At 68.6% G+C, this 20997-nt stretch overlaps 8 protein-coding genes across 8 annotated transcripts in view; 5 read left to right on the forward strand and 3 right to left on the reverse strand.

Moving 5' to 3' along the window:
• FA09DRAFT_300188 (adaptin ear-binding coat-associated protein 1 NECAP-1) overlaps positions 1-793 on the reverse strand; it is a gene marked incomplete at both ends in the record, with an annotated part of 1417 nt that extends 624 nt beyond the window's left edge. The window contains 4 exons of the mRNA XM_025740324.1: positions 35-162; positions 230-308; positions 363-417; positions 687-793. Coding sequence (XP_025596570.1) covers positions 35-162; positions 230-308; positions 363-417; positions 687-793 — 369 coding nt within the window. The remainder of the gene's footprint in view (positions 1-34; positions 163-229; positions 309-362; positions 418-686) is intronic.
• On the forward strand, positions 603-2326 carry FA09DRAFT_98636 (hypothetical protein). Its single transcript, XM_025745933.1, has 2 exons — positions 603-1770; positions 1891-2326. The coding sequence occupies exons 1-2, from the start codon at positions 811-813 to the stop codon at positions 1957-1959; spliced, it is 1029 nt and encodes a 342-aa protein (XP_025596571.1). The 5' UTR covers positions 603-810; the 3' UTR covers positions 1960-2326.
• Positions 2327-2641: 315 nt separating this feature from the next.
• FA09DRAFT_331518 (hypothetical protein) lies at positions 2642-3305 on the forward strand. The gene is made up of 4 exons (XM_025743061.1): positions 2642-2762; positions 2813-2876; positions 2928-3066; positions 3125-3305. Exons 1-4 carry the CDS (start codon positions 2649-2651, stop codon positions 3270-3272), a joined length of 465 nt encoding a protein of 154 aa, XP_025596572.1. The 5' UTR covers positions 2642-2648; the 3' UTR covers positions 3273-3305.
• Positions 3306-3798: 493 nt separating this feature from the next.
• On the reverse strand, positions 3799-9749 carry FA09DRAFT_346830 (hypothetical protein). Its single transcript, XM_025744777.1, has 13 exons — positions 8957-9749; positions 8726-8905; positions 8583-8677; positions 7610-8532; positions 7463-7559; positions 7212-7411; positions 6069-7161; positions 5902-6015; positions 5704-5844; positions 5519-5653; positions 4733-5467; positions 4564-4679; positions 3799-4515 (listed from the first exon to the last, which is right to left on the reverse strand). The coding sequence occupies exons 1-13, from the start codon at positions 9327-9329 to the stop codon at positions 4053-4055; spliced, it is 4665 nt and encodes a 1554-aa protein (XP_025596573.1). The 5' UTR covers positions 9330-9749; the 3' UTR covers positions 3799-4052.
• Positions 9750-10041: 292 nt separating this feature from the next.
• Positions 10042-14267, forward strand: FA09DRAFT_351373 (hypothetical protein; the record flags this gene model as incomplete). Its single annotated transcript, XM_025744825.1, has 9 exons — positions 10042-10620; positions 10668-10970; positions 11020-11159; positions 11210-11502; positions 11556-13063; positions 13115-13478; positions 13533-13920; positions 13976-14075; positions 14132-14267. 9 exons carry the CDS (start codon positions 10042-10044, stop codon positions 14195-14197), a joined length of 3741 nt encoding a protein of 1246 aa, XP_025596574.1. The 3' UTR covers positions 14198-14267.
• Positions 14268-14758: 491 nt separating this feature from the next.
• FA09DRAFT_99190 (hypothetical protein) lies at positions 14759-16448 on the forward strand. The gene is made up of 5 exons (XM_025745934.1): positions 14759-14999; positions 15053-15416; positions 15474-15681; positions 15757-15986; positions 16042-16448. Exons 1-5 carry the CDS (start codon positions 14842-14844, stop codon positions 16405-16407), a joined length of 1326 nt encoding a protein of 441 aa, XP_025596575.1. The 5' UTR covers positions 14759-14841; the 3' UTR covers positions 16408-16448.
• Positions 16449-17985: 1537 nt separating this feature from the next.
• On the forward strand, positions 17986-20139 carry FA09DRAFT_340486 (hypothetical protein; the record flags this gene model as incomplete). The annotated part of the gene is made up of 6 exons (XM_025744322.1): positions 17986-18001; positions 18058-18416; positions 18473-19443; positions 19500-19551; positions 19611-19742; positions 19783-20139. 6 exons carry the CDS (start codon positions 17986-17988, stop codon positions 20137-20139), a joined length of 1887 nt encoding a protein of 628 aa, XP_025596576.1.
• Positions 20140-20357: 218 nt separating this feature from the next.
• On the reverse strand, positions 20358-20879 carry FA09DRAFT_331522 (hypothetical protein). Its single transcript, XM_025743062.1, has 3 exons — positions 20763-20879; positions 20516-20704; positions 20358-20458 (listed from the first exon to the last, which is right to left on the reverse strand). The coding sequence occupies exons 1-3, from the start codon at positions 20865-20867 to the stop codon at positions 20366-20368; spliced, it is 387 nt and encodes a 128-aa protein (XP_025596577.1). The 5' UTR covers positions 20868-20879; the 3' UTR covers positions 20358-20365.
• Positions 20880-20997: the final 118 nt, after the last annotated feature.

Genomic DNA, 20997 nt, shown 5'->3' on the forward strand with positions numbered 1-20997 from the left:
CGGCGGGGGCGCTCCAGGGCTCCTCGCTACTCACGCCCATGCCGACAAACGCGCGCCGTCCATCCTCGCCCTGCACACGCAGCACAAAGTAGCGGCTCGAGTCGAGCACGGGCTCGACGGCCGTGCCGTCTGCGTCGTACGGCGCGCGCGCAAAGAGCTCGCCTGCGCGCGCGTGCCGCATGCGTCAGCCGCGGTCGAGTGCGCAGGGCGGAGGGGGGGCGAGGCGCACCGCTGTCGCCGTCCTCGAGCCGGATGCTGCACGCGGCGCCGTGCTCGACGATGCGCAGACGGCCCTTCCACAGAAATGCCTGGATGCGGCATGTGAGCGTGTGCTGCAGTACGGGGCAAAAGGTGGCGCGCACCTCCATGTCGCCCCACTCGGCCGCCTTGTAGCCGGCCAGCGAGGCGCGTGGCGGCCTGGTGAGGCGTGTCAGCGTGGGGCTGGCTAGCACGAAGAGACGCTCCGTGCTCTGCAGAGAAGCGCGTGCTGTCCCGCGACCATTGTGCAGTCCACACGAAGAGCAGTGATGCCGCAGAGCTGCGTCGCCTGCTCTGCATCGTCGGCCGGCGTGCGTGGGCCTGGCGCCTCAGCTGGCGCCGCGAGGCTGTCCGCCAGTCCGGCAGCTGCTGTCGGCGCCGATCCGCGTGGCGCGCCGCGTGGCGCTCTGCTCTCGCGGCGCACGCACACCTTGTACACAAAGCACTCGCGCGCAACGAAGAGGAGCGCATCGATGGGCGCGTCGGCGGGCGGCGGTGCTGCTGCTGCAGTGGCAGGGGCGGAGGAGGAGGCCATGATGAGCGGCGGCGGTGATGGTGGAGAAGAAGCTGCGTGGCGGCGCTTGGGCCACCTGCGCCATGCGCGCCGTGTGCTTGGCTAGCGCGCGCGTCTTGGCCGCCCCTGCGCCCTTCGCGCCTTGCTTCTCTCCTCCACACCCGCCGCTGCATCCGCCTCTCCTCAACAGGCGCCCGTCACCTGCGTCTAACGTCTGGCCCGTGGAGCACCCCATGCGTGCAGTGTGCGTCGCTCGTACGCACGCACTGGCAGCACGCAGCATGGCGTCGGCATCGGGAGCACCGGCGGCGGACCAGCGCCGGGCAGCGCCCCTGCTGCCGCCGCGGCCCTCGGCAGGCGCGGCGGCATTGTCGACAGCGGCGGCAGGCGCTGCGGACGTGTCGACTGCGCCATCCGCGTCCACCGCCGGCGCCACCGCCACCGTCACCTCGGGCGGGCCGTCGTTTGCACGCACCGCACGCCCCGCCCTCTCGCGCCCGCTCTCGCTGCTCGGCACGCGCAGCGCCTCCTTTCTCGGCTCTGCGCCCGCGTCGCCCAGCAGCGAGGGCGTGCCGCCGCGCGAGGCGCGCGACTCGCGCTCCGGGCTGCACCTCCGCGCGCGCGCCGGCGCCGTGCGCACCGCCACGACGGCGGCGGCCTCCAGTGCGGCGTCGGCGGCGTCCAGCGCCGCCACCAGCGCACGCGGCGCCATGCGGCGGCAGTCCACGCTCGTGCCTGCCGCGGGCGAGCAGACGCGCGCAGAGGCGCAGGAGAGCGGCCGCCGCGCTGGCCTGGCATGGCGCCCCGACTCGCCGCCGCCGCCGCCGGGCCACGAGCGCGCCGTGCTGCTGCCGACGTACGCTCGCCTGCGGCGCGCGCCGCCCGAGGCGGGCAGGGAGCAGGAGCCGCACCTCTACATGCCCGTCCGCGGCTTCGTCGAGCGCTGGCCGAGCCGCCGCTCGACGGCGCAGCGCGTGTGGGAGCGCATGGGCCGGCAGGTGAGTGGAGATGTGCCGTGCCCTAGAGCACTGGCTGACTCTTGCGCCTCCAGCTGGCGGGCCTGCCGCGGCTGCCCTCGCGCGCCGACTCGGGCGCCAGTATCTCGAGCGCAAGTACAGGCGGTACCAGCTCCAGCTCGGCGTCCACATACTCGCTGCCGCATCTGCTCGCATCAAACTCCTCCCTAGACGATGCCAACTTCTTCCCCTCGGTGCCCGACGGCATCGCCTCGTCGACGCACGGCGGACGGACCGAGCTGACGCTGCAGCAGCAGCAGGAGCAGCAGCATGGGAAGCACGACGGCGATGCACAGCACGGCGACCCCTCGCACGCCGGCCTGCCCGAGGTGCTGGCCGAGTCGATGATCGAGGGCAGCGGCGACGTGGCCCTCGAAAAGATCCTCGGCGCCGTCGGCGTGCTGCCGACCGAGGGCCACGGCGCGGGCCTGCAGGCGCCCAACGCCGCCGACGCGGCACCGCTGCCGGGCGGCATGGGCAGTCTGGGCGGCAGCGTGGCGTGGTACGGCCGGCCGCTGGCGGAGCTGCATGCGCTGGCGGAGAACCTCGAGCGCCGGCTCAAGGCCTTCTGGACGTACCGCGAGCCGGACCGCCGCGTGCAGATCGAGGTGGTGGCCGTCTTTGGCGCAGACCAGCAGCAGGAGCGCTGGGCGCGCGAGGGCGAGCAGGATGCCTGGGCCGACGCCCAGCGCCTCCTGGCGCGCTCCGAGGTGCTGAGCGACCAGCACGGCATGCTCGACACGTTCCTCGGCATCTCGACGGCGCAGCTGCGGCGCTTCTGCGCCACCCAGCCGGCGGCGCTGCGAGAGGGGCGCACGAGCATCGACGAGCTGAGAGGCGTCAAGATCCGGGCCGTGCTCATGCCGCTGCTCGAGGGCCAGCAGCCGGAGCAGGGCACGTGGCACTACCTGCACATCGACCGCAGTGCCCCTGCGCCAAGGAGCGTGCGCCTCATCTCGGATGTGGACGACACGGTGAGGCGTGATGCGCGGCGAGGGGCGTCGTGCGGCTGACACTCTCGCAGGTGCGCCACACGCACGTCCTCGGCGGCGCGCGGCAGGTCTTCAAGAATGTATTCGTGCGGCCAAGTGCGTGCCGATGCTTGCTGTGATTTGGCCCTCCGCTGACACCTTCGCCAGCGCACGAGGTGCAGATCCCACACGCACGCGAGTGGTACGCCGCGCTCGCCGACGCCGGCGTCGCCGTGCACTACTGCTCCAACGCGCCGATGGAGCTGCACCTCGTCGTGCGCGGCTATCTGCACGATGCCGGGCTGCCGTGAGTTGTGGCGTCGCGCGATGGTCGTCGTCCAAAAGGCTGAGGCATTCTGCAACAGACACGGACACCTGGTGCTGAAGCACTACCCCGCCGCGTCGGCCTCGTCGCTCCTCTCCTCCTGGCTGCAGCCGGCTGCTGCTCGCAAGCGCACTGCGCTGCTCGGCATCCTGGACGACTGGCCTGAAAGCACCTTCTTGCTCGTGTGAGTAGGGGGGGCGAGAGACGAGAAGGCAGCCAGGCTGAGACCTCCTCCACAGCGGCGACAGCGGAGAGATGGACCTCGAGGTGTACACTGAGATCGCCACGCTGCGGCCGAAGCAAGGTGCGCGCTGCCGTGCTGCCGCACTCCACGCCCTGCTGACACGCTGCAGTGGCGGCGCTCTACATCCGCGACGTCTCGTCGACGTCCGCCGAGTGGGACGCCCAGCGGGCGCTGGTGGCCTCGCGTGTCGCGTCGCAGGCGGCGCTCAGGATCGGCGACGGGCTGGCGCCGCCGCCGCGTGCCTTCAGCGCCGCCACGAGTGCCCGCGACTCGTACCCGCCGGCGCTGGGCCCGCGTCCGCCGCCGTCTGCCTCCTCCGCCGCCGCGCCGGCGGCGCCAACCGAGGAGGCGCAAAACACACCCGGCGTCCTCTGGCGCGCCCGCATGGCCGCTGCGCGCCAGAAGCTGCCGCGCGGCGTCGTGCTGCGCACGTGGCGCGAGGGCTCCGACCTGAAGCAGGAGAGCCTCGAGCTCGTGCAGCGCCTGCAGGGGTGATGGCGATGCATTGATTTATGCGTGCCGCGGTGTTCATGGTGACGGTGACGCCTCGTGTCCATCCTGCGCCTACTCGCTCTCGTCGCCGCCCGGCGCGGCCTGCGCGCCGGTGGAGGGACCTCAGTTCTCGCGTGCTGCTCCCTTCTTGCGGCAGTCGCAAAGCGCATCGAGCGCCGCAAAGTCTAGGGCGAGTCAGTGGGCCGCAGGGCAACAAACACTCGGCAGGCACTCACTTTCGGCCTCCAGAAGCTGTGCGGACGCCATCATCGCGGCCTTGCGGCCTGTGCGCGGCTGTCAGCGCGGAACGCACAGCTGCTGCAGCGAAGTCACTCTTGCCCGTTGCGTCGGCCAGCACCTTGCCATGGCAGACGAGGCGACAGCGCACCACGCTGGTGCCGCCTTGCGGTGCGCTGCCGAACAGACCCACCAGCGGCGTCTCGGCGGGCGCACTCGGCCCGTCGACAAAATCGACGAGCCAGTCGGTGCAGCCGCGCGAGTGCAGCATGCTCGCCAGTGTCTTCGACGAGGCAATGACGGTCGTCGCCGGCGACACGTAGCGCTTGACGAACGGCAGGAAGAAGCGGTCGAAGACGCCCTGCGCCGCGGCGAGGCTGAAGCCCGCATCGACAAAGACGGCGCCGAGCAGCGACTCGGCGATGTCCGCAATGGCCTTGGGCGGCGCCAGACCGTGCCTGCAAGGATGTGAGCAAAGCGCAGGCGGGTGCCAGCGAGCGGCTCACCAGTACTGCGTGCGTGCCTCGTGAGCCTGGCGCTCCTCAGCTTCGCGGCGCAGCCGGCACTCCGAGGTGAACTCGACGATCGCCTGCGTCAGATCTGGCTGCGCATGTTGAAGGAACTGCGCCGGGCGTCAGCGGGAGAGCATGATGGCGTGCTCTCGGTGGCACGCACCTTGTACAGGCCAGTCGACTCGGCCAGTGCGCCAAGTGCCGCATTCGAGACGGCATTGGACTGCAGCACGACGGTCAGCACCTCGCGCCGACGACCCTTCGTCCTACTCACCTTGAGCACCGTCAGGCCGCCCTCGTCGAGCTCCGGATACGTGATGCGAAAGTGCTCGACGACGAAAAAGTCAAGGATCGCGTCGCCGAGGAACTCGAGGCGCTCGAAGCTCGGCAGCGCACTCGCCAGCAGGCTCGGGTGGGTAAGCGCCTCAAGCGCCAGGTGCGGCGAGCGGAAGATGTACTGCAGCCATGCCTCGAGCTTGCGCAGCGCGCCGAGGCTCACGCGCTCGCCCTCGAGGCCGTCGCTGGAGAGCTGCGCGCTGTGCACGGCTTGCAGTTTAGCCCAGCTTTCAATGCGCTCGGGGAGCACGCCGAGGTCGCTCGCCGTTTGGAGACAGCTGTCGATGCCGCCCGTCTCGAGCGACGCGCCCAGCAGCGCCTCGACCAGGTCCGCCAGCGTCTTTTCGCTCGTGACCTTCTCGCGGCCGACTGAACCCGCCGTGTCCATCGCGTCGAGCTGAGGAGGGCCCGTGGCTGTCTCCGAGACCTGCTCGGAGGCTGCTTCTGGGGCTTGCTCGCTGTCTGCGCCGGGGGCTGCCTCGGCTGCTGCGTCTTGCAGAACATTAGGAACGAGCACAAAGTTGGAGGGCCGGTAGATCTTGCGCGACAGGTCCTGCACGTGCTGTTGTGCTGCGTCAGCTGCAGCACATACCCAATGCCACGCTGTACTCACCACGTAGCGCCAGAGCTCGTGGCGCTCGGCAATGCGCATCAGCACGGCATTCGCCACGATCTCCTTGCGCGCGAGATCGAGCGCGCCCTCGGCATCGTCGGGCCGCTTCGCAAAGACATAGCACGTCGCAATCAGCTGATAGGGTGGTCAGCCCTGGTGCAGATCAGTCGTCAAGCATCACGCACCTTCAGCGCCGTGTCGCCGAGGAACTCCTTGCGCTCGTATGTGAAGCTCTGCTTTGCCGACGGCGCCGTGAGCGCCACGAGCAGATACGTGTCGTCGAGGCGTGAGCGAAGGAGCAGGCGGTTTGCCTCACGGGCAAGAACCTAAGAGGTGGCTGGCGTCAGTGTTGCCGCGATTGTCCGGTCTTCTGTGCGCCTCACAAACTGCTCCATGCGCGTCAGGATCGATGGCAGCACCAGCGAGGAGCGCATCGCAGCGGCACCCAGGCGGTGCAGCCAGCTGCGCGACGGGATCAAGAGGCTGGCGCTCGACCGCTGCAGATTGCACAGGTTAGCCATGGGCCACTGCGTTGGGCCTCTGGACGCACCTTGGACTGGCCATGTCGCTTCACGCTCGACGACAGAAAGTTCTCCACGCGGCCGAGCTTCTCCACGCTGATGAGCGGCTCGGTCGCGCTGGGCTCGCCCGGCGGCGTGCGCGTGCTCCAGAACGTCTTGGTGTTGTACTCTGCGTACGAGCCGGCCTGGGCCTCGCGCATGTGCGCGTCGCGCTCTGGGTCGAGCGTCGAGTGTGGGTTGAGGTCGGAGCGCAGGCCAGTCGCCTCATACAGCGGCGTCGAGTTGACATTGGGCGACTCGGCTAGCACACGATCGGCGAGCGAATCGAGCTGCGAGCCACGCTTTGGTAGCAGATCGGTATCGGCGAGCAGCTGCACGTCGTCGCCGGGGGAGCCGCCGCGGGCGACCTCCTCCCAGTCCACATCCGTCGCAGCGCTTCCGCCGCCGACCAACGGCACGAGATAGAAGGGGAATGCTTCGCACGTCCAGTTCCGGCGCGTCATGTAGCGCACCAGGCGCATCGTATACTCGCGCGCGTTGGCGGCAGCCTCGCGGGAGAGACTCATGACTGTCGAGCCATCGACGCCGGCGAACGGCAGCGGTCCCTCGTGGAAGAGCAGGTTGAACGAGGGAATGGCGGGCACCGGCGCGCTGGTGAGCATGCAAAAGTCGCGAAACGACTTGCCCGCCTGGTGGCGCGGCACACGCAGCAGCGTGGCATGCATCTGCAGGTCACCCTCAGCGAGAATGCCGAACGGCGCGGCGTCTTTGAGAAAGTGAGCGACCTGGCGCGAGCGCGTGCCGAGCAGTTCGCCCTGCTCGTTGCGCTCGAACGGCAGCTCCTTGCCCGGCTTGGGCGGCAGGCGCGGCACGAGGTGATCGTCGAGCACGCCGATCTTGCGCAGCGCACAGCACGCCTCAAACGCCGCGAGCCGCTTGGCGCTCTTCTTGCGCGGCGCCAGCGGCCCGACCACGCTGCGCACCTTGGCGTTGGCGGGCAGCTTGAGTGTCGCCATGAAGCCCTCGTCGAGAGCCAGAACGGTAAAGTCAGGTGTCATCGGCGAGTACTCGTCTTGACGCAGCATGGCGACGTAGCGGCAGACGAGCGGGATGGCGTCGGCGCTGCGAACAGGAGTCAGCGGCGCTGCGAGCATCTCGGCTAGTCCACTCACGGGTACAGGCGCGCGCCGGTGGCCTCCGAGTCGAGCCACACGTGCTCTTCGGGCGGCGTGTCCTGTCCATCCTCGTCGACGGCCAGCTCGGCCAGGCGGTCGGCCGGCAGATTGCGCAACCACTCCTTCGTCTCGCCGTCGGCGCGTGCCACGGCGCGCAGCGTCTTCAGTGACGCCTCGTGCTCGCGCTGCAGCATCATCTGTGCGCAAGCGTCAGCACGGCGCACGCGCATTCACTTCCCTCCACGCACGATGATCCGGCTGTCCGGGTGGCGCGCACGCCCGCGGCTCTGCACAAAGCCAATGTGCGTGTCGAACATGTCGAAGCGGATAACGAGATTGCACGAGCTGCGCAAGTGTCAGTGACCCGCACTCGCCACGTTGAACGCCCGGCTCACCGGATGTCGAGGCCCTCCTCGGCCACCGTCGTCGCGACAAGCAGATTCGTGCGCTTGCTGCGGAAGCGCTCCAGCACGTGCATCTGCGTCTGCCAGCTCATGCCGATGTCGGCCGCAGGGTTGTGGCCCACGAGCCACTCTGCCGAGATGAAGCTCAGCTGCGGCAGGCGCCGGATGAGCTCCACGAGGGCCACGGCCGTTGTGCGCCGCGCAACAAAGATGATGCCGCAGAGCGAGCTGGCGACGTGCGTGTTGACGCCGAAGCACGCCAGCACCTCGAGCAGCCGATGAACCTTGGGACACGAGTTAGCCTCCGTCACGGTGAGCTGCTCGGGCAGAGGCACGCGTGCCAGCACGTCGGAGATGGCCCGGTTCAGCGCCGCCTTGCTCTGCAGCTTCTGTCTGCGCTCAGGGTCTGCCGGTGCTGCTGCCTCCGCGGCGCCAGGCGCTGCCAGCGGGGCACTGCCGCCGCGCCAGCGCCGGTTGATGAGCTCGAGCTCGAGCTGCTCCGTAGGCATGCGCGCCAGACGCTCGTTGCGCTCGGCACTGGCGCGCAAGTCCGCACGCGAGGCCACCCACGCCAGGTCGGCCATCAGCGGGCCGAGCTCGGCGTTGGTGTACTCGATGCGGTCGAGCACCTTCTCGATGCCATCGAGATGGCCGCACGACTCCTCGATGAGCTTCGTGAGCTGACTCGGCGGCATCGCCGGCGGCGCGTCGTACTCCACCACCAGCTCGCGCGGCTTCTGCACCGCCTCGGCGAGCTCGAGGCGCGCCGAGAGCGGCGCCGTGAAGATGCGCGCGTCGAGCATCGCCTCGAGGTCCGACGCCGCCTCCTCGAAGCTGGAGCTGCTCTTCAGCGGCGATGCCGTCATGCCGAAGATCTTCGGCAGGTGTGCGCCATCGGCGGCGCGATAGCAGGACTGCGTGCGAGCGTGAGCAAGGCATCACTGTGATGCCCTCTGCGGCTCACCATGATCCGCGCGTACGGGTGCGTGGCAGCAGCGTGGTGCGCCTCGTCGAAGATGACGAGCGCCAGGTCGGCCATGCGCACAAAGCCATGGATGACTGCGCACGTGTCAGCACTGCCTGATGATGGAACACCGCTGCACTCACGCCCCGTCAGCACGCACTGCGCCGTCGCGACCAGCACGTCGTAGCGGCCGCCCATCATCTCGGCCCACTGCGGTGCGGACCACGTGTCGACGCCGAGCTCGCCGAAGAGCTTGCCGACGCTGAGCGTCGAGTTGTCGCTGATGACCTGCGCCTGCTGGTGGACGAGCGGCACCTGGTTCACTGCGGCCTGTGTGAGCGGCTGGTGCGAAAGGCCTTCTCTGCCAGACTGACCGAGGAAGACGGATGTGCGGCGGCGCAGCGGCGGTGCGCCATCCGCCACGGCAGCGAGGCTCTCGACGCGCGCCGTCTCCTCGTCGAGCACATGCTGCAGCAGCAGCACGGACACGAGCGTCTTGCCGGCGCCCGTGTCGAGCACGGCGACGACGTTGCCCTCGCGCGCCCTCTCGAACAGCTGCCACTGGTACTGGCGCGGCGTCAGGGCCGTGGCCGAGAGGCGCGCTGCCGCTGTCGCCGGTGCGGTGGAGTCTCCGTTCAGAGGCAGGCCACTGGCAGCGACGGCTGCGGCGTCCTGAGCGCTCGCATCAAGAGCGTCGAGCAGCGCATCGTCACGCAGCACGGCGCGAGGCGCCGGGGACGCGGACATGGCGAGGGGTGGTGGAGGCAGTCATGGATGGGCGCCGCGGCGCGCGACACTCCGGCGCCGTGAGCGCAGCAGCAGCCTCGGCCGAACGCCCTGCCGCGGCCTTGCCTCGGCCTTGCAAAGGGCGCCCCAATTTCCGCGATACGGCCTTGACGAGGGCGCGATGCGTCGAGGATGAGGACAAGGCCGACGGCGGCGCGGCGCGCGCCGCGCGGTGCGGGTTGCCTTTGTCTGCGCAGCCGGTGCGCACAGACCACGCCCGATGCCGCTCGCGACTCCGTGCTGCGAGGAATTGCCGCCTTGCTCGCTGCCGACCTCGATGCAGCTTGGGCCTCGGCAGGCCCCAGCATGCCTCTCTGTGAGCGCTGGAAGCCGCCCTTGTGCTCGTCAGCGTGGCCGGCACGGCCCCTTGAGAGGATCCGGTGCGGCCTTGCGTGCCGGAGGCATGAGCTAGCGCCGAGCCTTGGATCAGGCTTGCTCTCGCGCCGTGCCGAGCCGACGTCGCGAGCTGCAAGCCACGCGCGGCGTGCCGTCATGCCGCTTCGCCTCATCTGCGCTTTGAGGCTGTGCGCCGGCGTGCGTGCTCTCGCTCTCTGCTGCGCCGCGGCCGAGCTCTATTCGCGGCGCAGGGCGTAACCGCGGCGTGCCTCTCGCGCCTCCACCCGCCTGATGGGCGCAGCCCTCCTCTCCGCACCTTGCTTCTCACCACCACACCATGTCGACACCAACGCCCACACCCGCGCCGCCCGACGTGGCGCTCGACAGCCCCGCCCGCGCCGCGTCCTTCCGCACGACGGCCAGCGGGACAGGCAGCACGCGCACGCTCTCCGGCCTGCGCAGCCGCCTCTCGTCTAAGCTCAAGGGCCACCGGCACACGGAGAGCGCGCCGGCGGGCTGGGCGCCGAGCAGCGACGACAGCACGGCCTTTGACCCCGCCAGCGAGCCGGCGCAGGGCGGCGCGGCAGACATCCAGGACTCGGCGGCGCGAGGCCGGCCGGGCCACGCGCGCAACTTCAGCAGCGCCAGCGCCGCGAGCGTGGGCCAGGCGCCGCCCGTCGTGGCGCGGGCTGCACACGCTGTCGCGCAGTTGGCGGGCATGAACCCGATCACAGCGCAGCGGCAGCTCATCGTCGGCACGCTTGTGGCGACGGCGCTGGCGGCACAGCTGCTCAGCCGCCTGCTGCACTGGAGCGTCGGCCTGATGGCCATCGGCGTGGGTGCGCATCTGCTGCTCTCCAAGCTCGACATTGCGGCGCGCGACAGCGCGTGGGAGCGCGAGACGGCCACTCGCGAGGTGAGTCGCCAGACGTGTCAGGTCCTGCACACGCTGAGCCTCTGCAGTCGCAACCTCACAACGCCGAGAGCGCCGAGTGGATCAACCACGTGCTGGGCGTTGTGTGGCCGCTCATCTCGACGGACTACTTTGTGCCGTTCGTCGACCTGCTGGAGGATGCCCTGATGCAGCAGGTGCCCGGCATCGTGCATGGCTGCCGCGTCGACGGCCTGGACCAGGGCACGATTCCGCTGCGCATCGTGGGCTTTACGCGGCTGCCTTCGCACGAGGAGGCCTTCCTGCACGGCGCGGATGCCAAGCACAACGTCAGCGAGGCGGAAGAGACGCTGTCGGACGTGGGCGACTTTGTCGTGAGTAGCGTGAAGATGCGCCCAATGCGGCAGGGCTGACGCTGCGCAGAACCTCGAGGTCAGCTTCGCGTACCGCGCGCCGAGAGCGCGTCGCAAGATGGCGAGCTCGAACAAGGCCGAGGGGCTCGGCAGCGAGGCGGCGGGCATCGAGGATGAGGAGATCGACAGCAGCGCGGCGGAGCAGATCCAGTGAGCCTGCCACTGTTGGCGCTCACGCTGCACCTGCTGACCTTTTCCAGCCTGCTCATCTACATGGCCATCGGCCTGCAGAAGCTCGCAGCCGTCGAAGTGCCCGTGTGGATTGAGATGCTGGGCATCGAGGGGAAAATGCGTCTGCGCCTGCAGCTCACGCCCGCCGCGCCGTTTGTCAAGCACGTGGCGTTCTGCTTCGTCGGCGCGCCGCGCATCGAGATCTCGGCCAAGCCGCTCGGCCGGCGCATGGTCATTGACGCCATGAACCTGCCGCTCATCTCGTCGTACGTGCTGCGGTCCATCGAGGCGGTGATCCGGGACTTTATCGCGCCGCAGTCGTGTGAGTCAGGGAGCAGAGGAGGCCCATCGCGGTGGAGACTGACCCATTCGCAGATTCGATCGATGCTGGCGCGCTGCTCAGCGCCGCCGACGGCCCGCAGAATGTCTACGCGCTCGGCGTGCTCGTGGTCGTCCTGCACCGCGCGACAGACCTCCCAGCTGCCGACGTCGGCGGCACGAGCGATCCGTTCATCAAGATTTCATTTGCGCGCGCCGGCAAGCCGCTCTACATGAGCCGCGTGCTCGTCAAGACGGTCAACCCGGTGTGGGGCGAGACGGCCTTCCTGCTCGTCGGGCCGGACGAGGTGCGCGACCACGAGCGCATGCGGCTGGGCGTCTTCGATGCGGATCGCTTCAGCAGCGATGACGAGCTGGGCCACGTCGATGTGTCGATCGCGCGGCTCATCCGCCGCAGCCTGCACAAGGAGAGCGATGCCGACGCGCCATCGCTCATCGAGGACCGCGACGACCCGCTCGTGCCGCCTCGCCGCGGTGCCGTCACATCAGGCCGCCTGCGGTACTCAGTCGCCTTCTGCCGGCTTGCGCAGCCGACCAGTGGCGGCCGCTCGGCACACCGGCAGGACCTGCTGCGCCAGGCGGCGCGCAACGCCCCATCCTCTGCAGGCGCCGAGAAGACCCCTCTCTCGCTGCCGGACTCGGCGAGCTACGACGACAAGAAGGATGACGCGCCGATCCCAGAGCACCTGCTTACGGCCTTCGACCGCTTCGTCGTGCGCATGGGCTTCCCACTCGACGACGCCGTGATGCGCTCCCGCGCCGAGCGTGCCGAGCGTGTCGCCCGCCTCAAGGCCCTCATCGAGGGCGAGAACGACGCGACGACGTCGGCGCCGCAGCCCGAGTGGCCGGCCGGCATCCTCGCGTTCCACATCCACTCGATCGACGGGCTCGAGGTGCCGACCACGCAGCGCAACTTCAACAACAGCAAGCGCCTCGAGAAGAAGCCGCGCTACACGACTTCCGACGAAGCGGCGGGCAACAAGGCGACGCCCAAGTTCCCCAGCTCGTACGTGCAGGTCTTCCTCAACGACGAGGCCATCTTCCGCACGCGCACCAAGGCGCTTGATCCGCGCCCCTTCATCAACGCCGGCGCGGAACGCTGGGTGACCAACTGGCAGACGGCGCGCCTCGACTTTGTCGTGCGCGACCAGCGCATGCGCGAGGCGGACCCCATCTTGGGCCTCGTGGGCCTGCGCATCGCCGACGTGCTCAAGGAGAGCAGCCGCAGCACGGGCTACTACACGCTGACCGGCGGCCTCGGCTTCGGCAAGATCCGCCTGAGCCTCGTGTGGCGCTCCGTCGAGCTGCGGGTCCCGCGTGCGCTGTCCGGCTGGAATGTCGGCGTGCTGGAGATCAGCGCTGCACGCGTGTCGGGCCTGCAGCTCGCCGACGTCGACGATGGCCGTCCTGCCCAGCTGTACTTTGAGACCGTCGGCGGCACCGCGGAGACAGAGACCAAGGAGCCGCACGCCGAAGGCACTGCTGGCGCCACGATTGGCTACGACTATCCGCTGCAGCAGTCGTTGCGCCTACCCGTGCGGCAGGTGAGTTGCGAGCTCAGCTCTTTTCTGCGCACCCGCTGACGTTCTTGACAGCGCTACCCGTCCTACCTCTACATCCACCTCCGCAGCGACTCGCGCGTGCCCGGCCGCCGGCACAAGCACGCGCACGGCGCCATCCCGCTCAACCGCATCGCCGACGGCGAGGGCGTCTTCAAGCGCGTGCAGCTCTTTGCCTCTGCCGAGTGGCAGGAGATCGAGCAGCATGCACTGGGTCGCTACCCGCCGCCGCAGAGCGTAGAGAAGGGCGCCGAACGCGCCGTGCTCGACGAGATGATCGCTGCCACGGACTCAAACGAGCATCCGGAGAGCGAGACGCTGCGCCACGTCGGCTTCGTCGATCTCACGTTTGTCTACCACGCCGGCATCGCGCAGGAGCACCGCAGTCTCGTCGCCGGGGGTGCGTGTAGATGAGCCTGCCCCTGCTGCGCACGCTGACACCTCTTAACGCCAGACAACGAGCTGCGCTACGCCTTCGAGACGTTTCTCGCCGGTATCGACGGCGGCGAGCGTGCCAAGCCGGCCAAGCTCAGTCCGGCGCTGCGGCGCAGTCTCTCGCTGGCGCATGTGAAAGACGAGCCGCGCCTGTCGGAAGAGGACCCGGATCGGAGCTACGGCAGCGAGGCGAGCACGTCGGGCAACGCGCTGCGCGTCGACACGGGCGCGGCGGAGGCCAGCTCGAAGCACAGGGCTGCCGCGGCTGTCAACCCCGATCTGATGAGCCCGGAGGAGCGCGAGGAGCAGGAGGGCGAGGAGTCGGACCGCGAGTGGGAGGAGGGCAACAACGAGGTCAACGAGGATGAGGACGACACGACGCCCGAGGGCCGACGGGCCCGGCAGCGGTGAGCGCAGGGCAAGCTGCTGTCGTCACTCGGCCGGTGCTGACCCTCCTTGCAGCGCCCTGCACCGCCAGCACAAGGGCGCTGCGCAGATCAAGGGCTACCGCTCGCTGCAGTGGGTCGCGCAGAATGCGCAAGATGGCCTCGGACGCGTGAAGGTGAGCTCCGGAGGGCAGCGCATGCGGTGCTGCGTGCTGACGCGCGACTGGCGCAGCGCATCGCGGGCCAGCAGAGCAAGAAGATGGGCAAGATGGAGAGCGAGGGCGTCAGTCACTTCTGAGGGCCGAGCGGGTGGTGTGGGGAGCGAGTCACGCAATTGAACAAGTCACGGCCTGTGCTGCGAGCGAAGGCGGCATCAGCCGAGGAATGCGGCGCTGCGGCGCGGGCGCGGCGTGGCGCAGCAAGCGGCGGCGGCGGCGCGACGTGCTACTGCGCGCCTCACCGCCTCCCTCCTCGAGCTTGTCGCCGCCGCGAGGCGTGACGTGCCGCTATCGCGATGCTCCGGCTCTCCTCTGGACTCGCACACCTCGGCAACTCTTGCTGCGCACAGCCAGCTGCACAACACCGGGCCGTGTTCATGGTTGTGCAGCCGCCGAGCAGAAGCTGCCGCTCGCCTCGATCGCTTCCTTCCTTCCGCGCCCCACCCCCTGAAGCTGCTGCCACTTTGACTCACTCCCGATCCTCTCGCACGAGTGGAGTGCCACAGAGGAGGAGCACCGCCGCCGAACGGAGAGCTCACGGCAGGCCGGCAGTGTAGGGCGAAGGGTGAGAGGGGGCACCTCGGCAAGACAGCTCGGCCATTGACAGCGGGCCGGCAAGAGGGGCCACTAGACTGCCACCGCACGTGCCTCTCACCGCCATCTCCTCTCTCTCCCCTTCTTTGCTTCCCTCTCGCACACCCCATCCTCACGCGTCCGGTCCAACATGCCGCTTCTGCACTACCCGCCGATGCCGCGCTCCGCCGAAGAGATGCTCAATCCCGTCTTCAGCGGGCACATGGCGGCGTACATCCCCGGAGACGGGCCAGCACCAACGCCCGAGTCATACGTGCCGCCGGACAAGCCGACGCTGCTGTTCCTCCCGTGCGTTGTGCGCATCGCAGCAGTCTCGCAGCCGACGCTCACGCACACCACAGCTCCGAGATGCTGCAGACGGCCGTCGTGTACGACTCTCTCGCCTCGTCGCCGGCGTTCGCCGCCTTCAACGTCCTCCTCTACGAGTTCGGCGTGCAGGTGCCGGAGCACGCACTGTCGCTCGCTGCCGCACCTACCGCACTGCCGCCCGATGCCGTCTCGTTTGTAGCGCAGGACATTCTCGCTGCGTTGCGCACGCTCGCGTACCTGCCAAACGACGAGGAGCTGGCGCAGGGAGTCAAGAGCGAGAAGCTGCATCTCGTCGGGTGCAGCATGTCGGCCATGTCGACGCTTGTCATGGCAGCGCTGCTTGGCGACGTCGTCGAGACAGTCATGCTCATTTCGCCGCTCGCACTCGGACTCACCGTGAGTCGCGTCCCTGACCTTCCTGCCTTGCCTCCCCTCAACAGCGAACCCATCTAGGCTCATACGTCGTCTCCCGCGCAGGACGAGCAGCTGGCACGCGACGTCGACGAGGTCTTCGACGAGTGGTGGCACTACCGTCGCGAGGCACGGGCGTTCTGGAAGGCCGACGATGCAAGCGGAGCGGGGCAACTGGAGCTCGAGAAGAATGCTCATCGCCTGGTGCTGCCGAGAGGCGCATCGGACGGCCTTAGACATCACTTCATGAGTGAGTGGCCGCGAAGCAGCAGGCAAGCCCACAGGCATCGGTAGAGCACGATTGCTGATAGCTTCCTCGTCGCAGACGAGCATCCTTGGCCCCGTCATCTCGAGTCCCTCATTCTCTCGCATTGGTGTTCTCGCTGGGTCGTCAAGGCGCACGAGTGGAACGAGATGCGCGCACTCGTGCAGCTTCTTGAGGCGGAACGGAGCCGTGGAGGGCCGGCGTGCCCTGCTAGTCTGGCGGACGTGAAGGCGAGGGTGCTCGTCGTTGCAGGCAGCGAAGTGGAGCGGGCGTGGAAAGAGAGCATTCCGGTGAGGCGCTCCGCAAGACGCTCCTCGATCGATTGGCTAACCACCGCGCTCGCAGGCACTGCAAGCGGCACTCTCGAACGCAGAGTTCCGTCTCGAGACGCTCGAGGGCGCGCCGATGCTCGTGTGCGTCGCTGAGCGCTTCTCTGGGCGCGTGCGCGAGCTGCTCGCACAGCACCTCTCGCCTGATGACGTCCAAACGCAAGTCGCCGCAAGGAGGAGCTCGTCATTGCAGCTCGACATGCAGCAGCAGCTGCAGAAGACGCTTGAGGCGGCCGAGACAAGCGTCTGCGCGGACGAGAAGGAGGACGACGAGTTCTTCCTCGTCGCCGCCGAGCGCCCGCAGATGACACGTCCGCTGTCGGTCGACTTCAACATCGTCGAGCACGTCACCACCGAGCACGCCGACGAGCGCGGCTTGTGACGAGCTGCCCGGATGTTTCGTGCGGCGCGAGTCTTTTCTTCCTCTTCAGCGCGGCGGCTTAGTTCGTATACTCATGCTCCTTCTAGTAATGCATTGCGTGCGAGCCTTGCCGCCGAGCGTGCAACGCAGAGCCGTGCCCTTGAGCGCGTCTTTGTCGCCGTTGCAAGCGCTGCTGCACTCTTGCCATGCTGCTGCCTGCCTGTCTAGTGGGCCAGCCAGTCTCGGGAGTGCCAAGGGTAAGTCCTGCTGCCGCTGCCACACACATTCTCGTACCACGCAGCAGGCCTTGCCGCTTGAATCCCTCACTTGGCCACGAGGAGATGCGGCGCCACATCGCCCACGCGCTATTTGCGGCGCGCCCGCTCGCGCGCACACATCACATCACATTGCTCTGCCGGCGCCTCTCGCCTGCGTGCTGCGCTCCGGCATCTCGTGCGAGACGGAGCTGCGGAGTTGCCGGCTGCAGTGCAATATACTGCGAGCGCAGCTCATCACAACGAATGAGCGACCGGCTCCCTTCTTCTGCCGGGCCGTCACGCAGCGTCAGGGCGCTGGACGAGCTGCCAGACGACGCGCAGGCACGCCGCGAGCGCGCGCAGCGACGCACGCGCAGCACGAGCCGAGCGCAGCCGGCGGCGGCGCAGCGAAAGGGTTTGCCGCGTCTTGGCGTCCGCGTGGTGCGCCGTGCTCAGGGGGCCGGCGGCCCATGACGCGCGCCTGCCAGCCCTTCGGCTTGGCCGCGGTCGTCCTCGTCCTCGCCGTCGCTGCATGCTGCTTCTCCCGAGCGCCGTGCAGAGCTCATGTTGTGTGCCGCTACGACTTGAGAGCCGCGTCGACGCGAGAATGCGAGAGGGTGCGGGTGTGCCCTGGCAGGACTCGCTGCGCAGCTCAGCGCCCCTGATGCACGTTTTCTCGGCTCCGCAGCCGAGCGTGTGAGCCGCAAGCCGGTAAGTGTGCCCAAAGCGGCGTTGAGTGAAGCTTGGGTGCACCTCATATAGAGCCCTGCATCTGCGTCACGGTGACGTGCGTGACGAGCGGCGTGCCCGATCGCCCACGCACGCCCACGAGGTCATCACGGCACGCTGCGGCGCAGCATCCTAGAGCGCTGAGATTTGCCCGGCTGCGGAGGCGTCATTAAGGTCAGATTGCGAGCGAGCGAGGCAAGCGAGAGAGAGGGAGAGAGCAAGCGTAGTGAGAGCAGCAAGAGTGGTCAGAGAGGCCGGAGAGCAGCACGGGTGAATCTGTGACGCTGCGCAAGGCTGCTCTTCAGATGCGATGAGGCGCAACAGTCGTGGCCGGCCTGGCGCGGTTGAGAGGCCTCGAGGGAGCAGCGCAGCAGGAGCAGGCAGCGAGAGGACGCAGTGCCGGCGGGGCTCGGGAGCAGCACTGCACTCTGACGAGCGTGCGCGCCAGCCCTCGCCCTCGCCCCGGCTGGCCCCATAAGGCCTCTCTCGCCGCATCTTCCCTCCTCACCCCCACATCTCTACCAATCTTGCCCGTCTGCCCGCCTGTCTACTCTGGACCTCTTCCTCTCTCCCTCTCGCTCCGCACCCTCTCGGACCTGCACAGACGCCAGCAATGTCGCTCAGCCCCGGTCAGTCGAGCCACACGTCGCCTGCCACTCGCGCCCCTGCTGACGCCGCACACCAGAGCTGCAGCGCGGCGACGCATCTCTTGCACCCCACCCCAGCGCCGCCTGCTCGCCGCCGTCGCGCCTCGGCGCAGAGCGACACCTCGACCTCAACCTCCTCTGCGCGCTGCCGTCGCCGCAGGCCCATCTCTCCGGCGCGCCGTCGGCGCTCGGCCTGAGCAACCTCTCGCCCGACCGCTCGAGCTTCTCCTGCGGCTCGCTCGACTACATCCACTGGCAGCGCGCCGGCGCCAGCGACGTCAGCTACGGCGGCAGCTCGGCGTCGAGCTACGTGCCCTCTCCCGCCTCTCGCGCCCGTGAAGACGCCTACTCGGCATTTGCGCTCAACACGTTCGACTTCTCGGCCCGGCGCAGCCGAGTGAGCATGCCTCGTCCGCTCTCGTCACGTCCTGTCGCTCACCCTCTGCCCGCCAGGCAACATCGGTCTCCTCGCTGCGCTCCACGTACGAGCCATCGCCACCTCCCTCGCCGACAAGCGAGGGCGACCTCTTCTTCGCCGACTGGACGCTCGCCTCGCCGATCCGCACGACGCGGCGTGTGTCGGACATGGAGCTCGACGCCGCTCGTAGCATGTCTGAGCTCCGGCCGTTCGACACCAAGCGCATTTACTCTACGTCCATCAACGAATTCGCCTTCACGAACTCAAGCATGTCGCCGCCCTCGCCTGCAGAGTCACTCAGCGAGCTGAGCGACGTCTCGAACACGGCCGACTGCGGCGGCGTGGACACTCGTAGCAAGCCCATCGCTCGCCCTCGCCGTGCCGCTGCGTCGTCGCCTGCTGTGTCGAGCGACTTCGACCACGGCGCCCAGCGCTTCCCGTGGGCTGTGGCGCATCGGCAGCTCAAGCACTGGCTTGCCACCGCGCCCGACGTCCTGCGCGCCACTCGCCTCTCCGACTACGGCGTGACGCTCGGCGCAGACGTGGGCAACACATCGCTTCGACGCGCAGCCGAGGAAGGTGACCTGCTCGTCTCGACGCCCTCTGCTGTCGCGGGACAGGCTGCAAGCCTTGTGCTCGAGCGCCAGCACTCGCGTCGCGCCACCAAGAGCACCTCTTCGCCGTCATCGGCGGCAGCGCTCTGCGATGCGCTCACCGTGCACTCCTTCGCTCTCCCGCCTTCCTACATCACCGCCTCGCTGTGGCACGCCTCCTCGGCCGACTCGCGCATCAACTGTCTCCGCTGGAACGGCGACGTCTGGCTGACCGTGCACGACATCATCGCGGTGCTCGTGTTCCGTCTTGCCTGCCTCGGCTTCGACGTCAGCACGCCCGCTGCGCGCGCCAAGCTCAGCGAGGGCTGCTACTCGGACCTGCGCGCTTGCTTTGAAGTGCGAGACTTCCTCGCCATCGAGGCGGGAAGCAGTGTGCTCAAGGCCTTCGCCAGGTGTGTCGCGAGAAACGCACTGCGCCGTGACGCCTACTCATCGCCGCGGCTGGCAGCATCGGCGCAGTCAAGTCGACCAAGACGCAGCGCGTCTATCGCTGGGGCTCGGTGAGCTATTCAGAGCACCTTCGTGGCTCGCCTCAGCTCACATCGTCCTGGCTCCACAGATCTGCCACGACCGCCTCCTCGTCTCAGCGCTGCAGCGTGACGTCGAGCGCGTTTCCAAGGGCATCGAGGTCGTCTGCTCTCCCGTGCGCGAGCCGGCGCTGTCGCTCAAGCTTGCTACGAAGCCCGACGTGGTGCGTACCCCGCCCCTGGCTGACGTCCCCCTTCCTCCAGGCGAGCCAGCTCGGCATCGCCGACTCGCCCACCATCTCACCCGGCATCCTCACCGTCTTCGCATTCGGCGCTCCCTCCTCGTACGCCAGCGGCCGCGGGTACGGCGTGCTGCGCGCGGCAAGCGAGAACGTCACGGTGGCATGGGACCTCCCCGCAGGGCGCAACGGACGCACTCGTCGCTCAAGCAGCCCGTACAAGCTGAAGGCGCCGCCGGCGAGCAGCGGCGCAAAGCAGCCGAGCGGCTCGCACTCGGCGCCCAAGCTCAGCGCCGCACTCCCGCCGACTACACCATCCGCTGCCGGCTCTGCCATCGCCACTCGTAGCCGCCGCAAGATGCTGAGCGCTGCGCTCGTCTAGAGCGTCATGCCTTCCGGCCCCGCCGTCATCGAGCGCCACGCCGCTCCGGATCCATTCGCGTCGCGCCTCACCCCTCACGCCCTGCTCTGCGCTCCTCCCAGCTTGCTTCGTCTGCACCCACTCACCTCTCTCAGACACTCGTCACAACGCTCCGCTCATCTTGGCGTCTTCTTGCTTGTTCTGCACCACCCTCTTGCTTTTGCAATGTCACATTGTGCCTCGTCTCTCAGAACGGCAGCTCGCCCAGCCGCGACTCCTCCCACGATCCGTCCGCCTGGTGCACGGCGCGCGTCCAGAGGAAGTGCTGCGGCTCGATCGTCTGCTCGCATACATCAGCACTCTGCCACCCTGCCCTTGCAGCCAGCGAGAGACTCACGCCGTAGATGTGCCCGAACTCGTCGCCCACACTCGGCGCCAGCTCGAACTTGAGCTCGCCGGCATCGTGGCGCTCGAGCTTCTCGCGCGGGATGCAGACGAGCACGACCTCGGTGGTGTCTGCGAAGAAGCGCGACAGCGTGGCGCGCAGCTGGGTCGAGGTGGAGAGGTGGATGAAGCCGTCGTTTTGCTGCGTGCGCACCGTGTCAGGTAGGGCAGGCAGCAGCGCGGGGGCGAGCACGACGCACGTCGAACTCAGTGCCCTTCCACGCGCGCTGCGGCAGCGCGTTGTGCTCCTGCGGCGTGAGGATCTTGTAGAGATGCGTGCATTCGCGCGACGGCGGCGAGGTCATGCTGGGCCAGAGTGAGGTGGTGGTGAGAGGCGCAGGAGGGCAGCGGGCCTCCACCCACACCCCGCACTCGAGGCCCAGGGTGCTGGGCGTGCTTATGTCAGCATCGCGCGCCGCCGTGCCAACACGTCAT

The sequence above is a fragment of the Tilletiopsis washingtonensis genome (assembly GCF_003144115.1).
Source record: "Tilletiopsis washingtonensis strain MCA 4186 unplaced genomic scaffold FA09scaffold_18, whole genome shotgun sequence".
NCBI classification, from domain to species: Eukaryota; Fungi; Basidiomycota; class Exobasidiomycetes; order Entylomatales; genus Tilletiopsis; species Tilletiopsis washingtonensis.

Bases quoted from the DNA above. Each gene is read 5' to 3' on its own strand.
- FA09DRAFT_346830 (XM_025744777.1), bottom strand. From the start codon at position 9,329: ATGTCCGCGTCCCCGGCGCCTCGCGCCGTGCTGCGTGACGATGCGCTG. The intron at 8,678-8,725 runs GTGAGTGCAGCG...ACACGTGCGCAG, and splicing joins GCAGTGCGTGCTGACGGGGC to TCATCCATGGCTTTGTGCGC. The intron at 7,560-7,609 runs GTGAGCCGGGCG...ACACTTGCGCAG, and splicing joins GAGGAGGGCCTCGACATCCG to CTCGTGCAATCTCGTTATCC.
- FA09DRAFT_331518 (XM_025743061.1), top strand. From the start codon at position 2,649: ATGCCGCTGCTCGAGGGCCAGCAGCCGGAGCAGGGCACGTGGCACTAC. The intron at 2,763-2,812 runs GTGAGGCGTGAT...ACACTCTCGCAG, and splicing joins TCTCGGATGTGGACGACACG to GTGCGCCACACGCACGTCCT. The intron at 3,067-3,124 runs GTGAGTTGTGGC...ATTCTGCAACAG, and splicing joins CTGCACGATGCCGGGCTGCC to ACACGGACACCTGGTGCTGA.
- FA09DRAFT_331522 (XM_025743062.1), bottom strand. From the start codon at position 20,867: ATGACCTCGCCGCCGTCGCGCGAATGCACGCATCTCTACAAGATCCTC. The intron at 20,705-20,762 runs GTGCGTCGTGCT...GTGCGCACGCAG, and splicing joins GGAAGGGCACTGAGTTCGAC to CAAAACGACGGCTTCATCCA. The intron at 20,459-20,515 runs GTGAGTCTCTCG...GTATGCGAGCAG, and splicing joins AGTTCGGGCACATCTACGGC to ACGATCGAGCCGCAGCACTT.
- FA09DRAFT_98636 (XM_025745933.1), top strand. From the start codon at position 811: ATGGTGGAGAAGAAGCTGCGTGGCGGCGCTTGGGCCACCTGCGCCATG. The intron at 1,771-1,890 runs GTGAGTGGAGAT...GCGCAAGTACAG, and splicing joins GGGAGCGCATGGGCCGGCAG to GCGGTACCAGCTCCAGCTCG.
- FA09DRAFT_99190 (XM_025745934.1), top strand. From the start codon at position 14,842: ATGCCGCTTCTGCACTACCCGCCGATGCCGCGCTCCGCCGAAGAGATG. The intron at 15,000-15,052 runs GTGCGTTGTGCG...CGCACACCACAG, and splicing joins CCGACGCTGCTGTTCCTCCC to CTCCGAGATGCTGCAGACGG. The intron at 15,987-16,041 runs GTGAGGCGCTCC...CCGCGCTCGCAG, and splicing joins CGTGGAAAGAGAGCATTCCG to GCACTGCAAGCGGCACTCTC.